Raw genomic sequence first — 14,894 nt, 5'->3', positions numbered from 1 at the left:
TCAGTCACCAGACACTCTGCAGGTCACGTGCTCGCCGTGGCCCCGCCCCCTCATCATCCTTTAATAGCCTTCCTATGACGTCACCGCAGCCATGTAGTCCCGGCGCTGTAAATCACGAGTTATGCTCCGTCCTCCATTATATCCATCCGCACCTGCTATTTTGGTTTATTTTTATGTACTTTTTTTTTTTTTTTCAATAACTGCAAAAGAAGTCCCCTTCTGCCGGATATTGTGGCTGTGATGAAGGTTTTCTGTGAGACGAGGCCGAAAACGAAGAGCGGCAGGAGAGACTGGACTATTTTTTTGTTCTCATTGGCGGATGGAAACAGACGGAAGGGGGCGGCACTGCGACACAAGATGGCGGCGCCCTGAGGAGCTGTGAGGTAAACAGGCTCGCTGTGTGCGGGGGGACGGACCTCGGAGGAGTTGTGGCCGGAGATCTGCGGTGAGGCCCCGGCCGGAGGTGGCGGCGGCGGCAGCGGTGTCCGCGGGGATGGAGGCGGCGGGAGGCGTCCACGGGGCGCCCTCATCCTGCTCCTCAGCTGGGGCTGCTGCGGCTCTGTTGTGTTGTTTATTAGTCCCGTGCACGGTCAGTCCCCCCCGCCCCTCACATGGTACGGTCCTGGATTATTGCTGTCAGTGAATGGAAACCTGGTGCCTTTCAGAGCTGAGGTGTCGGTGCAGCTGCATCTGGTCTGCACAGTGTTACCTGCACTGACGGGGACGTGCGGCTCTGCAGGCTGCAAGTGTGACAAACCCTCAGCTGTGAAGTGTCAGCAGCCAAGAGCTCACTGACAGCAAGCGGAGGTGGAGACGGGGCAGCGGCCGCAAGACTGAGACACCGACCCCGGGGTAAGGGGTGTGCGATACCGGTGTGTACCTCAGCTGGGGTATCACTGGATTAGGTACACCGCTGATAAGTGAGGATAGTGGGGATATAGGATTAGATGTACAATATCACACGGGATAGGATTAGATACAGCTCAGCAGACAGTATCACACGGGATAGGATTAGATACACAGCTCAGCAGACAGTATCACACAGGATAGGACTAGATACACGGGTCAGCAGACAGTATCACACAGGAGAGGATTAGATACACAGCTCAGCAGACAGTATCACACAGGAGAGGATTAGATACACAGCTCAGCAGACAGTATCACACAGGAGAGGATTAGATACACAGCTCAGCAGACAGTATCACACGGGATAGGATTAGATACACAGCTCAGCAGACCGTATCACACGGGATAGGACTAGATACATGACTCAGCAGACAGTATCCACACGGGATAGGATTAGATACAGCTCAGCAGACAGTATCACACGGGATAGGATTAGATACAGCTCAGCAGACAGTATCACACGGGATAGGATTAGATACAGCTCAGCAGACAGTATCACACGGGATAGGATTAGATACACAGCTCAGCAGACAGTATCACACGGGATAGGATTAGATACACAGCTCAGCAGACAGTATCACACGGGATAGGATTAGATACACAGCTCAGCAGACAGTATCACACGGGATAGGATTAGATACACAGCTCAGCAGACAGTATCACACGGGATAGGATTAGATACACAGCTCAGCAGACAGTATCACACGGGATAGGATTAGATACACAGCTCAGCAGACAGTATCACACAGGATAGGATTAGATACACGGCTCAGCAGACAGTATCACACAGGATAGGATTAGATACACGGCTCAGCAGACAGTATCACACAGGATAGGATTAGATACACGGCTCAGCAGACAGTATCACACAGGATAGGATTAGATACACGGCTCAGCAGACAGTATCACACAGGAGAGGATTAGATACACGGCTCATCAGACAGTATCACACAGGATAGGATTAGATACACGGCTCAGCAGACAGTATCACACAGGAGAGGATTAGATACACGGCTCAGCAGACAGTATCACACAGGAGAGGATTAGATGCACGGCTCAGCAGACAGTATCACACGGGATAGGATTAGATACACGGGTCAGCAGACAGTATCTAACAATAGAGGATTAGATACACGGGTCATCAGACAGTATCACACAGGAGAGGATTAGATACACAGCTCAGCAGACAGTATCACACAGGAGAGGATTAGATGCACGGCTCAGCAGACAGTATCTCACGGGAGAGGATTAGATACACGGCTCAGCAGACAGTATCTCACGGGAGAGGATTAGATACACGGCTCAGCAGACAGTATCACACAGGATAGGATTAGATGCACGGCTCAGCAGACAGTATCTCACGGGGTTAGGTATACGGCCTGGCAGACGGTATCATGGGGTAAAGGCCACATCTCACTAAGCGACATCGCTGCTGAGTTACGGTGTGTGACGTAGCAGCGATGTTGCTAGTGATGTCGCTGTGTGTGACATCGAGCAACAACCTGGCCCCTGCTGTGAGGTCGCCGGTCGTTGCTGAATGTCCTGGACCATTTTTTGGTCGTTGCTCTCCCGCTGTGAAGCGCACATCGCTGTGTGTGACAGCGAGAGAGCAACGATCTGAATGTGCAGGGAGCCGGCTTCTGCGGATGCTGGTAGCAAAGGTAAATATCGGGTAACCAAGCAAAGCGCTCTGCTTGGTTACCCGATATTTACCTTGCTTACCAGCGTCCGCAGCTTCTAGTAGCCGGCTCTCTGCACACGTAGCCAATGTACACATCGGGTAACTAAGCAAAGAGCTTTGCTTAGTAATCCGATGTGTACCATGGTTACAAAGCACACTGTCGTTACACGGGTCGCTGGTGGCTGATCTCTGATCGCTGTGGAGATCTGCCTGACAGCGCTCCAGCGATCCCTGCCAGGTCAGACCGCTGGTGGGATCGCTGGAGCGTTGCTTAGTGTGACGGTACCTTTAGGTATATGGCTCGGCAGACAGTATCACACGGGGTTAGGTACACGGCTCAACAGACAGTATCACATAGGATTAGATACACAGCTCAGCAGACGGTATCACACGGGGTTAGGTACATGGCTGAGCCTGCAGTGTCTCCACTGACCCATTGTTAGGAGCTGGACTTCTTTTTATTAACCCTTGGTGTGAGGTGTCGGGCGGCTGCTTCCATTCACTGCCCACTTGCTGAGGTCTCAGTGAGGTCGGAGATCCTCGTTTTTGTGCACCAGGGCCTTGCATTGTGTTGTGGGTGGTGGGCTGTGGTAGTCTGTAGCCCTCTGCTGCAGCGCTGTTCCTCCGTGGCTGTGGTAGTCTGTAGCCCTCTGCTGCAGCGCTGTTCCTCCGTGGCTGTGGTGGTCTGCAGGCCTCTGCTGCGGAGCCGTTCCTCTGTGGCTGTGGTGGTTTGCAGGCCTCTGCTGTGGTGCTGTCCCTCCGTGGCTGTGGTGGTCTGCAGGCCTCTGCTGCGGAGCTGTTCCTCTGTGGCTGTGGTGGTCTGCAGGCCTCTGCTGTGGCTTTGTCTCTTCGTGGCTGTGGTGGGTTGCAGGCCTCTGCTGTGGCTTCGTCCCTCCGTGGCTGTGGTGGTCTGCTGGCCTCTGCTGTGGCTTTGTCTCTTCGTGGCTGTGGGGGTCTGCAGGCCTCGGCTGCGGCACTCTCTCTGTGGCTGTGGTGGTCTGCAGGCCTCTGCTGCGGAGCCGTTCCTCTGTGGCTGTGGTGGTCTGCATGCCTCTGCTGTGGCTTCGTCCCTCCGTGGCTGTGGTGGGTTGCAGGCCTCTGCTGCAGCGATGTCCCTCCGTGGCTGTGGTGGTCTGCAGGCCTCTGCTGTGGCTTTGTCTCTTCGTGGCTGTGGGGGTCTGCAGGCCTCTGCTGCGGAGCCGTTCCTCTGTGGCTGTGGTGGTCTGCATGCCTCTGCTGTGGCTTCGTCCCTCCGTGGCTGTGGTGGTCTGCAGGCCTCTGCTGTGGCTTCATCCCTCCGTGGCTGTGGTGGTCTGCAGGCCTCTGCTGTGGCTTCGTCTCTCTGTGGCTGTGGTGGTTTGCAGGCCTCTGCTGTGGCTTCGTCCCTCCGTGGCTGTGGTGGTTTGCAGGCCTCTGCTGTGGCTTCGTCCCTCCGTGGCTGTGGTGGTCTGCAGGCCTCTGCTGTGGCTTTGTCTCTTCGTGGGTGTGGTGGTCTGCAGACCTCTGCTGCGGAGCCGTTCCTTTGTGGCTGTGGTGGTCTGCAGGCCTCTGCTGTGGCTTCGTCCCTCCGTGGCTGTGGTGGTCTTCAGGCCTCTGCTGCAGCGATGTCCCTCCGTGGCTGTGGTGGTCTGCAGGCCTCTGCTTCAGCGCTGTTCCTCCGTGGCTGTGATGGTTTTATAGGCCTCTGCTGTGGCTTCGTCCCTCCGTGGCTGTGGTGGTCTGCTGGCCTCTGCTGTGGCTTTGTCTCTCCGTGGCTGTGGTGGTCTGCAGGCCTCGGCTGCAGTGCCGTCCCTCCGTGCCTGCGGGGGTCTACAGTATGTGCTCCGGCCCGGGGGTCTTGGCTCTCGCTCTATTTTAGCAGCCTGATTCCAGGAAACCTATAGATAGTGGAGCTGATCTGCTCCTGGAATTACTGACCACGCGGAGCCCGGCCGGGGGGCTGTGAGCTGGAGGACCCCCTCTACTCCTGTCACTGCCAGGCACTTAGCCAAAATTCAGCCATACAGTAATTCCCTATGACAACACTACCTGTCTGCATCGCCCTTGATAGTGTAAGGAAGCCAGGGCTCATTTTGTTGTGTGTTGCCCATCGTCTCCTGCACAGCGGCGCCCCCCTCAACCACCTGGCTGTGCAGGGAACTACGGGCAGCCATATTTACATGTGATTGGACGCCGGTGAAGTTGAAGCCCCTTTGGTCGGACCTCCACAGACCATAGTGACTGCATATTCTACCCATACCTTATCACTAAAGACATAAGAGGACCCCTTTAAATTTAAAGGGATGCTGATTTTTGGACTAATTTCTGAGCTAAGCTGCAGACAAAGATAAGGTGAAGCCAGGTAGTGTTGTCATAGGGACGTGTGTGCACATTTAGGAAATTAAGTAGAATGTTGAAGCACAGACAGGCAGTGTTGTCATGGGGGTCTCCAAGGTAGGGGAGTCCCACCATGTTAGGGGGTCACTCCAGGCGGCTGCTGTTATGGAGGTGGTTGCCCGGCCCCCCGGAAATGCCCTCACATTGGGCAGTCAGTGTAATCGGGGGGGCACCAGAGGAAGGGGCAGTCATCCTGTAATGTCTCTGCAGTTCGGAGGGGGCACAGATGAGGACCCTGCTGTGACCTACAACCTCCCGTGTCCCGTCACCAGCACGCCCACCCCGGACGGCAGCATGGCCCACCCAATGACCGTGTGGGAGAACCTCGGCCTGCTGGAGTCCAGCGACCTGCAGCAACTGGACGACATCCACAAGCAGATCCGGGAGCAGCTCGGCTCAGGTATCGGAGGATGTGGGGTCCCCGGATACTGCGCGCTCCGTGCCGCCATACGGTGCCCAGCTCACCGCTTTCTCCTGTCCTGCAGATCGCTCTCCGGTCCTTGTGAACAATCTGGTGGATCACTACCTGGAAAATCATTCTGAGCAAGCGATGCTGATCCTCTCCATGGTACAAGAGCCTCACGACAAGGTGAGGGATGGACCCTTCCGGGGTGGTGAAGTCACACTGGGCCTTCTCCTGCAGCGCCCCCCACTGTCCTCAGGTGCCATATGGTACTGCAGCATTCACTACAGTCACGACCTGCGGACAGGAGCGGCGCCGCAGAGGAAATCACAATGTTTACCAATCCCACACCGCCCCTTTAATTGCCTTCTTAAAGGGGTTGTCTGATTTTCTGACAGTCTGGCCAACCTGAATGCCCCTCGGCTCTGAAGCTCTTGAAGAGCTTGGGAGCCGAGGGGCATTCAGGAGGCCCGACTTTTGGAAAATCTGATAACCCCTTTTTAAGAAGGCAATTAAAGGGCCGGTCCGTTCGTCCGGGTTTTCTAGTGACCAGTATAGCTTTTTTGGAAAGATGGTTTCCGTCTTGTTTAAAGGGGGCAGATATCCTCCTTCAAGGGGTATTCCCATTGCAGTGAGTAATATTGGGACCCCCAACGATCCCGAGTGTTACATGGAGGGGTGGCCGGGACCGCAGCTGGGACTACAGGGACTGAGCGCTATATCAGGGCTGCGGGCCGCTCAGTTTTCGGAATTGGTGGGGGTCCCAGGGGTCAGAGGAGGCGCTGGCATTACAGATTTAGGGCCATAATTATAATAATAATTATGTTTATTATTATGTTTGTTTGTTTTATGTTTATTATATTTTATTATTATTATGTTATGTTTTATTATTTTTTATTATATTGTTATGTTTATTATTATTTATAATGTTTATTATTTATAATAATAATATTATATTATGTTATGTTTTATTTATGTTTATATAGCGCCAACATATTCCGCAGCACTTTACAATCCAAATGGGCCTTATGATTGTCTCCTCTTTTTTTTTTTTTTTTTTTTTTTTTTTCAGCACTTATTGGATAAGATAAATGAATATTTAGGTAAAGCCGCCACCCGACTACCGACCCTGACACTACTGGGCCATGTGATCCGCCGTCAGCCATCTTGGAAGCACAAGTTGTCACAAGCCGCCGTCCTGCAGTCCTTACTGAAGTGTCTTAAGGTAAAGGGATATTTAGTGATGGGATGACAGTCACCGGGTAACCACTGGTTAATAGTATTTGCATTGGGAAACGCTCAGCGCCCACCAGTATGGATGTGCCGGTGCCTGTGTGGACAGATATGGGGTCTCCATGTCCAGCAATGGTGGGGGATGACCTTCTCCATCACTGAGGGTCCTCACACAACCTTCCTGGATACAGACATCAGCCGAGTATTAATGGTGAAGGTCGTGCAGGAGTTGGAAGGCAGGGACTTTCTCCATAGAGAAGGCAGAGTTGGTATATTACCCTCTCTGCCTTCCTGATCGCTGTGCACACCGCAGTGTTCCCCTCCCGTCCCAGATTAGCTCGCATGTGGACTCAGGAGGCTGAATAACTCTGTAACTACAGCTAATATGGCCACCCCGACCCTGAGCTGGTAAATTCTGGAGAGGAGCGCTCTGCTGGGAGTTGTGGTGAGTCCTGCACTACACCCTGTACATAGGGGGCAGTATTATAGTAGTTATAGTCTTGTATATAGGGGGCAGTATTATAGTAGTTATATTCTTGTACATATGAGCAGTATTATAGTAGTTATATTCTTGTATATAGGGGCAGTATTATAGTAGTTATATTCTTGTATATAGGGGCACTATTATAGTAGTTATATTCTTGTACATAGGGGGCAGTATTATAGTAGTTATATTCTTGTACATAGGGGGCAGTATTATAGCAGTTATATTCTTGTATATAGGGACAGTATTATAGCAGTTATATTCTTGTACATAGGGGGCAGTATTATAGCAGTTATATTCCTGTAAATAGGGACAGTATTATAGCAGTTATATTCTTGTACATAGGGGGCAGTATTATAGCAGTTATATTCCTGTAAATAGGGACAGTATTATAGCAGTTATATTCTTGTACATAGGGGGCAGTATTATAGCAGTTATATTCCTGTAAATAGGGGCAGTATTATAGTAGTTATATTCTTGTACATAGAGGGCAGTATTATAGTAGCTATATTCTTGTATATAGGGGCAGTATTATAGTAGTTATATTCTTGTATATAGGGGCACTATTATAGTAGTTATATTCTTGTACATAGGGGGCAGTATTATAGCAGTTATATTCCTGTAAATAGGGGCAGTATTATAGCAGTTATATTCTTGTACATAGGGGGCAGTATTATAGCAGTTATATTCCTGTAAATAGGGGCAGTATTATAGCAGTTATATTCTTGTACATAGGGGGCAGTATTATAGCAGTTATATTCCTGTAAATAGGGGCAGTATTATAGTAGCTATATTCTTGTATATAGGGGCAGTATTATAGCAGTTATATTCTTGTACATAGGGGGCAGTAGTATAGTAGTTATACTCTTGTACATAGGGGCAGTATTATAGTAGTTATACTCTTGTACATAGGAGGCATTATTATAGTAGTTATACTCTTGTACATAGGGGCAAGTATTATAGTAGTTATACTCTTGTATATAGGGCATTATTATAGTAGTTATACTCTTGTACATAGGGGCAGTATTATAGTAGTTATACTCTTGTATATAGGGGCAGTATTATAGTAGCTATATTCTTGTATATAGGGGCAGTATTATAGCAGTTATATTCTTGTACATAGGGGGCAGTAGTATAGTAGTTATACTCTTGTATATAGGGGCATTATTATAGTAGTTATACTCTTGTACATAGGGGCAGTATTATAGTAGTTATACTCTTGTATATAGGGGCAGTATTATAGTAGTTATATTCTTGTATATAGGGGCAGTATTATAGCAGTTATATTCTTGTACATAGGGGGCAGTAGTATAGTAGTTATATTCTTGTACATAGGGGCAGTATTATAGTAGTTATACTCTTGTACATAGGGAGCAGTATTATAGTAGTTATATTCTTGTACATAGGGAGCAGTATTATAGTAGTTATACTCTTGTATATAGGGGCAGTATTATAGTAGTTATACTCTTGTACATAGGGGCAGTATTATAGTAGTTATACTCTTGTACATAGGGGCAGTATTATAGTAGTTATATTCTTGTACATAGGGGGCAGTATTATAGTAGTTATACTCTTGTACATAGGGGCAGTATTATAGTACTGTAATCTCTCTCCTTTTGCTTCACAGACGGACACGGATGTCGTCATTCTCACCACCGCGGTCCTAGTGTTGATCACCGTGCTGCCAATGATCCCGCAGTCCGGGAAACAGTATCTGCACGAGTTCTTTGACATTTTTGGCCGGCTGTCCGCCTGGTGCTTGAAGAACCCAGGTGAGGAGTGTAAAGCCCTGTCCTTTCTCCAGGTTTGGGGGCATCAACCTGACACTAACACCAAAGGTCTCCTAGTGAGCAGTACCAGCCTCGTGTGCCCGCGTCCTGGACCGGCTGTATATAACGGTGCAACTGGCTATGGCTGTGACACAGGGGACATAATAGCAGCTTTGGCCCCTTTAGGAGAGGTGTAGGGGGTCCCGGCAGATCCACAGGATCAGTGTCCTATGGGTGACTTTCCTGGGTGCAGACACTTCTGTTATAAAGCTGATATATAGTATAGGCAAATGGCCTGTGCCCAATTAGAGGGGACAATCAGGCCCCCTTGTGAATGAAGACTTCAGCGTCTGACACCTCTCGGCCAAAACTGCTACTGGCCCCACTATTTATCGTACCTGCTGGAAAGGAGTCTGAATATGGAAGCAGAGCCGGTCTGTCGTGCGCCGAACCGTGCAGGAAGGGTGTGTAAACTTTTGCAATCACTTCCTTTTCATTAATAAAATAAAAATGCAACTTTGAAAATAGCCGGGCTCACACCAGACATACCGCTGCAGCGGAGCCATATTCTTGATGACGAGTCCGTTACCACGTGACAGTCCGGTACGTGGTATTTCGGGGACACGTTTGTCTATTTAATATCATGTTTCTGCTCCCCAGGTCGTGTAGCGGAGACGTGCCTCGTCCACCTACATGCCAGCGTGTACGCCCTCTTCCACCGCCTCTACGGGATGTATCCGTGCAACTTCGTGTCCTTCCTCCGCTCACATTACAGTATGAAGGGAAAACCTCGAGACATTCGAAGAGATAGTAAAGGTAAAAGCTGCCACCTTCCCGCAGGACTCTCCTGTCTTCTCCCCGTGCCGTCATGTTTAGTCTGTGCCTATTTCTCCGCAGCCGATGATGGAACATGTGCGGATTCATCCAGAGCTGGTCACCGGCTCCAAAGACCATGAACTGGACCCGGGCAGGTACCTGATACTGTCATCGGCACCGCCATTGCCTTTGTCACCTGAGCCTTTGACTTCCATGTCGCTGCCTTTTTTTGTTTTGCAGGTGGAAAAGATTGGAAACTCATGACATAGTTGTTGAATGTGCCAAAATTTCCCTGGACCCCAACGAAGCTTCCTATGAAGAAGGATACTCTCCCCTTTCCGCCCGGCTTCGATATAGGCAACAGGACGCAGCCTCCAGCCCCCACCCAGAGACGTGCAGCAGCCACGGTAGGTAACTGGCATTACTCCAGTAATAGCGGTTGCCTCTGGGGTCCCGGGGCCGGCTGCCCCTCTGGGGTCCCGGGCCGGCTGCCCCTCTGGGGTCCCGGGCCGGCTGCCCCTCTGGGGTCCCGGGCCGGCTGCCCCTCTGGGGTCCCGGGCCGGCTGCCCCTCTGGGGTCCCGGGCCGGCTGCCCCTCTGGGGTCCCGGGCCGGCTGCCCCTCTGGGGTCCCGGGCCGGCTGCCCCTCTGGGGTCCCGGGCCGGCTGCCCCTCTGGGGTCCCGGGCCGGCTGCCCCTCTGGGGTCCCGGGCCGGCTGCCCCTCTGGGGTCCCGGGCCGGCTGCCCCTCTGGGGTCCCGGGCGGCTGCCGGCTGCCCCTCTGGGGTCCCGGGCCGGCTGCCCCTCTGGGGTCCCGGGCCGGCTGCCCCTCTGGGGTCCCGGGCCGGCTGCCCCTCTGGGGTCCCGGGCCGGCTGCCCCTCTGGGGTCCCGGGCCGGCTGCCCCTCTGGGGTCCCGGGCCGGCTGCCCCTCTGGGGTCCCGGGCCGGCTGCCCCTCTGGGGTCCCGGGCCGGCTGCCCCTCTGGGGTCCCGGGCCGGCTGCCCCTCTGGGGTCCCGGGCCGGCTGCCCCTCTGGGGTCCCGGGCCGGCTGCCCCTCTGGGGTCCCGGGCCGGCTGCCCCTCTGGGGTCCCGGGCCGGCTGCCCCTCTGGGGTCCCGGGCCGGCTGCCCCTCTGGGGTCCCGGGCCGGCTGCCCCTCTGGGGTCCCGGGCCGGCTGCCCCTCTGGGGTCCCGGGCCGGCTGCCCCTCTGGGGTCCCGGGCCGGCTGCCCCTCTGGGGTCCCGGGCCGGCTGCCCCTCTGGGGTCCCGGGCCGGCTGCCCCTCTGGGGTCCCGGGCCGGCTGCCCCTCTGGGGTCCCGGGCCGGCTGCCCCTCTGGGGTCCCGGGCCGGCTGCCCCTCTGGGGTCCCGGGCCGGCTGCCCCTCTGGGGTCCCGGGCCGGCTGCCCCTCTGGGGTCCCGGGCCGGCTGCCCCTCTGGGGTCCCGGGCCGGCTGCCCCTCTGGGGTCCCGGGCCGGCTGCCCCTCTGGGGTCCCGGGCCGGCTGCCCCTCTGGGGTCCCGGGCCGGCTGCCCCTCTGGGGTCCCGGGCCGGCTGCCCCTCTGGGGTCCCGGGCCGGCTGCCCCTCTGGGGTCCCGGGCCGGCTGCCCCTCTGGGGTCCCGGGCCGGCTGCCCCTCTGGGGTCCCGGGCCGGCTGCCCCTCTGGGGTCCCGGGCCGGCTGCCCCTCTGGGGTCCCGGGCCGGCTGCCCCTCTGGGGTCCCGGGCCGGCTGCCCCTCTGGGGTCCCGGGCCGGCTGCCCCTCTGGGGTCCCGGGCCGGCTGCCCCTCTGGGGTCCCGGGCCGGCTGCCCCTCTGGGGTCCCGGGCCGGCTGCCCCTCTGGGGTCCCGGGCCGGCTGCCCCTCTGGGGTCCCGGGCCGGCTGCCCCTCTGGGGTCCCGGGCCGGCTGCCCCTCTGGGGTCCCGGGCCGGCTGCCCCTCTGGGGTCCCGGGCCGGCTGCCCCTCTGGGGTCCCGGGCCGGCTGCCCCTCTGGGGTCCCGGGCCGGCTGCCCCTCTGGGGTCCCGGGCCGGCTGCCCCTCTGGGGTCCCGGGCCGGCTGCCCCTCTGGGGTCCCGGGCCGGCTGCCCCTCTGGGGTCCCGGGCCGGCTGCCCCTCTGGGGTCCCGGGCCGGCTGCCCCTCTGGGGTCTCGGGCCGGCTGCCCCTCTGGGGTCTCGGGCCGGCTGCCCCTCTGGGGTCTCGGGCCGGCTGCCCCTCTGGGGTCTCTTGAGAGGTGGCAGCATAATCACCGTGTTCTGACTTATCCTAAATCTCCTCCCGTCTAGGAAGCAACGCCTCCACGCCCTTCTCCACTCCTCAGCTTTGCACTCAGGAGCCCTCGCTGCAGCTTATCGGAGCCTCGGCTTTCCGCCTCCCGGCAGAGATGGCCCCGGTACGTTGTGCCAGGCAAACGGTGATCTCGACTTACTGCAGATATTCCGTTGATCTCTCCTCTAGGGTTCATGGTCTGTTCTTTTTCCTCTGGTGTCCACATAATCAATAATCTTCATGTCACTGACCCTTATCGGTCGCTGTTCTCTGCTTTGTCCGCTCTTCTGCTTATTGTTTCTTTCTCCTAGGACACGTTATGGAGCCCCTCCACCGTGTGCGGGATGACTACTCCCCCCAGCTCACCGGTCGCTGCGCAGCCAGACGTCTCCCTGTTCACGTCCCGTCCTCCTGGCAGAGCCGTGAGCACACCGAGTAAGTGATGGACGCCTCCCGCGCGCTGTGGTATCTGGTGGTTGTCAGGAGGGAGACATATTTACCCTGTTAGTATCCACTTGTTTAGGGTCACAGGCTCCTAAATTCATTCACCTATTGTGTGTGTGTATATATAAATGGTGGTGCTCCAACCACATCAAGCTGGACCTCCGACCCTGCAAGTAAGGCTAACTATGGATAGCGAAGTCTTGGTCCGACTCTCACCAGTCTGAAACTACCACAGATTAGGGGTCCGGCCCCTGGGACATATAATAATATAATATAACTAGCTGTAGTACCCGGGCATTGCCCGGGATAGTATCTGTCTGTCTGCCCGGTCTGTCTGTCTCTGTCTCCCCACCGACATCATATTATCTCACACATAAGCTTCTTATACTAACAGTTTATTTTGTTCCTATAGCAACCACTGACAGTTGCTATTAATGACCTTTAGCTCCCACCTCCATTCAGTTAAATGGAGACATGTTTTTTTGGAGTGTAACTGTAAAGCACAGGGTTAAAGTTTCCTGTCAAAACAGTGTGACGTTCCCTGAGTCACATTGAGCGTCTGTGCAAAATTTGTAGCTGTCCCTCTCCCAGACTTATTTCTTTGTTTTATTCTCCCGGTATCTCAGATGTGACATGCTTATTTCATATATACTTTTGTGGTTTTGTTTTTGTAGGTGGTAAAGGAACCCCTTTGGGTACACCAGCAACCTCTCCTCCCCCCGTTCTCAGCTCTGCAGACCCCACGAATGTTTCGTCCACCATATCGACCCCTAGAAAGGCAAGTTATGTAGACCCAGACCTTGGTGTTTTGTTGCCCCCTCTTTTCACTGCTAATGATCCTTCTGCCTGTTACAGAATGAATCCCCCAATCAGGAGAAACGCAAGCAGCCGCTCGGCATGGGAGAAAAGGGCTCAGGTACGGCGCGGGGGGGGGGGGGGGGTGGTTTACACGGACATTGTGCATTGGGGGTCCTCTGGTCGTGGGGTCTCTGCCCAGGCGACAGGTTATATTTTCAGTGTTTTGGTTTTTTTTTTTTTCATTCTTTCCAGATAAAACTCCCAAAGTCCAGAAGTTGGTGTCGCTGAGCGACCTGCCTGAGGTGATAGAGGAGTTTACAGCAGACCAGAGTAACGCAGAGGAAGGTGAGTGCTCGATCTGTGCCCCATGCTGGGATCACAGAGATTATAGGGGTTGTGCCAAGCTTGGACGTTATCCTCTGGACAGAGGGAGCAATCTCCGGTATCGCCTCCTGTTCATAAGAGCTCCATCTGCATGGACCGGAGGCGACCATCTGCACCTCCATTCATTGTCACTGGAACCACTGGAGATGAAGCTCAGTCTCCTCCATTCAGCAGGGTTGGCGGGGGTCCCAGTAATTGGGAAGTTACCCACTTGTCTATAGGATAGGTGATAACTGTAATACTTGAGGTTCTCCTCCTCCAGAAAGAGGGGAGGTCTCACAACACAAAACCACTCCATTTTTGTCAATGAGGAGAGCTGCAGCAATATGACACCCCACACAGGTCAGGTAGTAAGAAGATCGCCCTCCCCTTCAGGCTCTGTTCACACTGCTTCTCAAGGCGGTGTATATCCCCCTGCATCCCCGGTGGTGTGTATATCCCCCCCTCCAACGGAAACCTTCATTGTGAGCTGTAATATAGATATACACACGTCTCCCAGCGATTCTGCACCATGATATATATATATATATATATATATATATATATATATATATATATATATATATATATATATATATATATATATATATATATATATATATATATATATATATATATATATATATATAATTTCTGTTGTGATTTTTACTACTCATATCCTATATGTTAGTTATTGCCTTATATGTAACATATACCATTATCTAAGGCAATAACTAACACATATAGGATATGAGTAGTAAATATCACAACAGTTCTATATATAGATCATGTATTTGATCCGATATATTAAAAAATCCTCTTTAGGAATTTCTTCCATTTTAAAATATAGTCAAAAACCGGAGCAGGGTTTCAAATGAAACATACCCATATTGACATAATGCTCCAGATATTCAGAAAGCCATGATTCAAGAGAAGTCATTGATCACTCACCCATAATGCTTTAATAAGCCTTAGAAGAACGTACCCCGACGCACATGTTTCGGTATCTTCCTCAAGGGTCCGTGATGTCTTTTTATGAAAATCTATTTTTGACTGGAATATGCTGTTGTGGGGGGTTATATATATATATATAATATATATATATATATATATATATATATATATATATATATATATATATTTATATTATATATTATATATATATATTTATATTATATTTTGTGTATGTATGTGTTTTATATATAATATATATTTTTTTTTTTTTTTTTTTGTGGGCTCCATGTTGCCTCCTCACACATTAATACTTTGTCTATATAAATATTTCATCTCTCAGGACCGAAGAAGCCGGGTAGGTTGTGTTTATATCAGGTAACCTCTCACCGCGAGCACGGAGACGGGCTGTCACA

General features: G+C 52.8%; 1 protein-coding gene across 1 annotated transcript in view; it reads left to right on the top strand.

The window, feature by feature from the left end:
• Nucleotides 1–330: 330 nt before the first annotated feature.
• The window catches only part of TSC1 (TSC complex subunit 1), a 40,384-nt gene continuing 25,820 nt past the window's right edge, over nucleotides 331–14,894 (top strand). Inside the window, 14 exon segments of the mRNA XM_075324396.1 lie at nucleotides 331–383; nucleotides 5,174–5,363; nucleotides 5,449–5,552; nucleotides 6,439–6,591; nucleotides 8,711–8,855; nucleotides 9,513–9,634; nucleotides 9,636–9,668; nucleotides 9,750–9,823; nucleotides 9,909–10,075; nucleotides 11,940–12,046; nucleotides 12,234–12,357; nucleotides 13,041–13,144; nucleotides 13,222–13,282; nucleotides 13,417–13,509. Of these exon segments, the coding sequence (XP_075180511.1) occupies nucleotides 5,258–5,363; nucleotides 5,449–5,552; nucleotides 6,439–6,591; nucleotides 8,711–8,855; nucleotides 9,513–9,634; nucleotides 9,636–9,668; nucleotides 9,750–9,823; nucleotides 9,909–10,075; nucleotides 11,940–12,046; nucleotides 12,234–12,357; nucleotides 13,041–13,144; nucleotides 13,222–13,282; nucleotides 13,417–13,509 (1,393 nt within the window). The 5' untranslated portion in view covers nucleotides 331–383; nucleotides 5,174–5,257.

This window comes from Anomaloglossus baeobatrachus, chromosome 9 (assembly GCF_048569485.1).
Source record: "Anomaloglossus baeobatrachus isolate aAnoBae1 chromosome 9, aAnoBae1.hap1, whole genome shotgun sequence".
Classification (NCBI taxonomy): Eukaryota; Metazoa; Chordata; class Amphibia; order Anura; family Aromobatidae; genus Anomaloglossus; species Anomaloglossus baeobatrachus.
The sequence above is the reverse complement of the archived record's forward strand: the minus strand, read 5'-3'. Positions and strand labels throughout refer to the sequence as shown.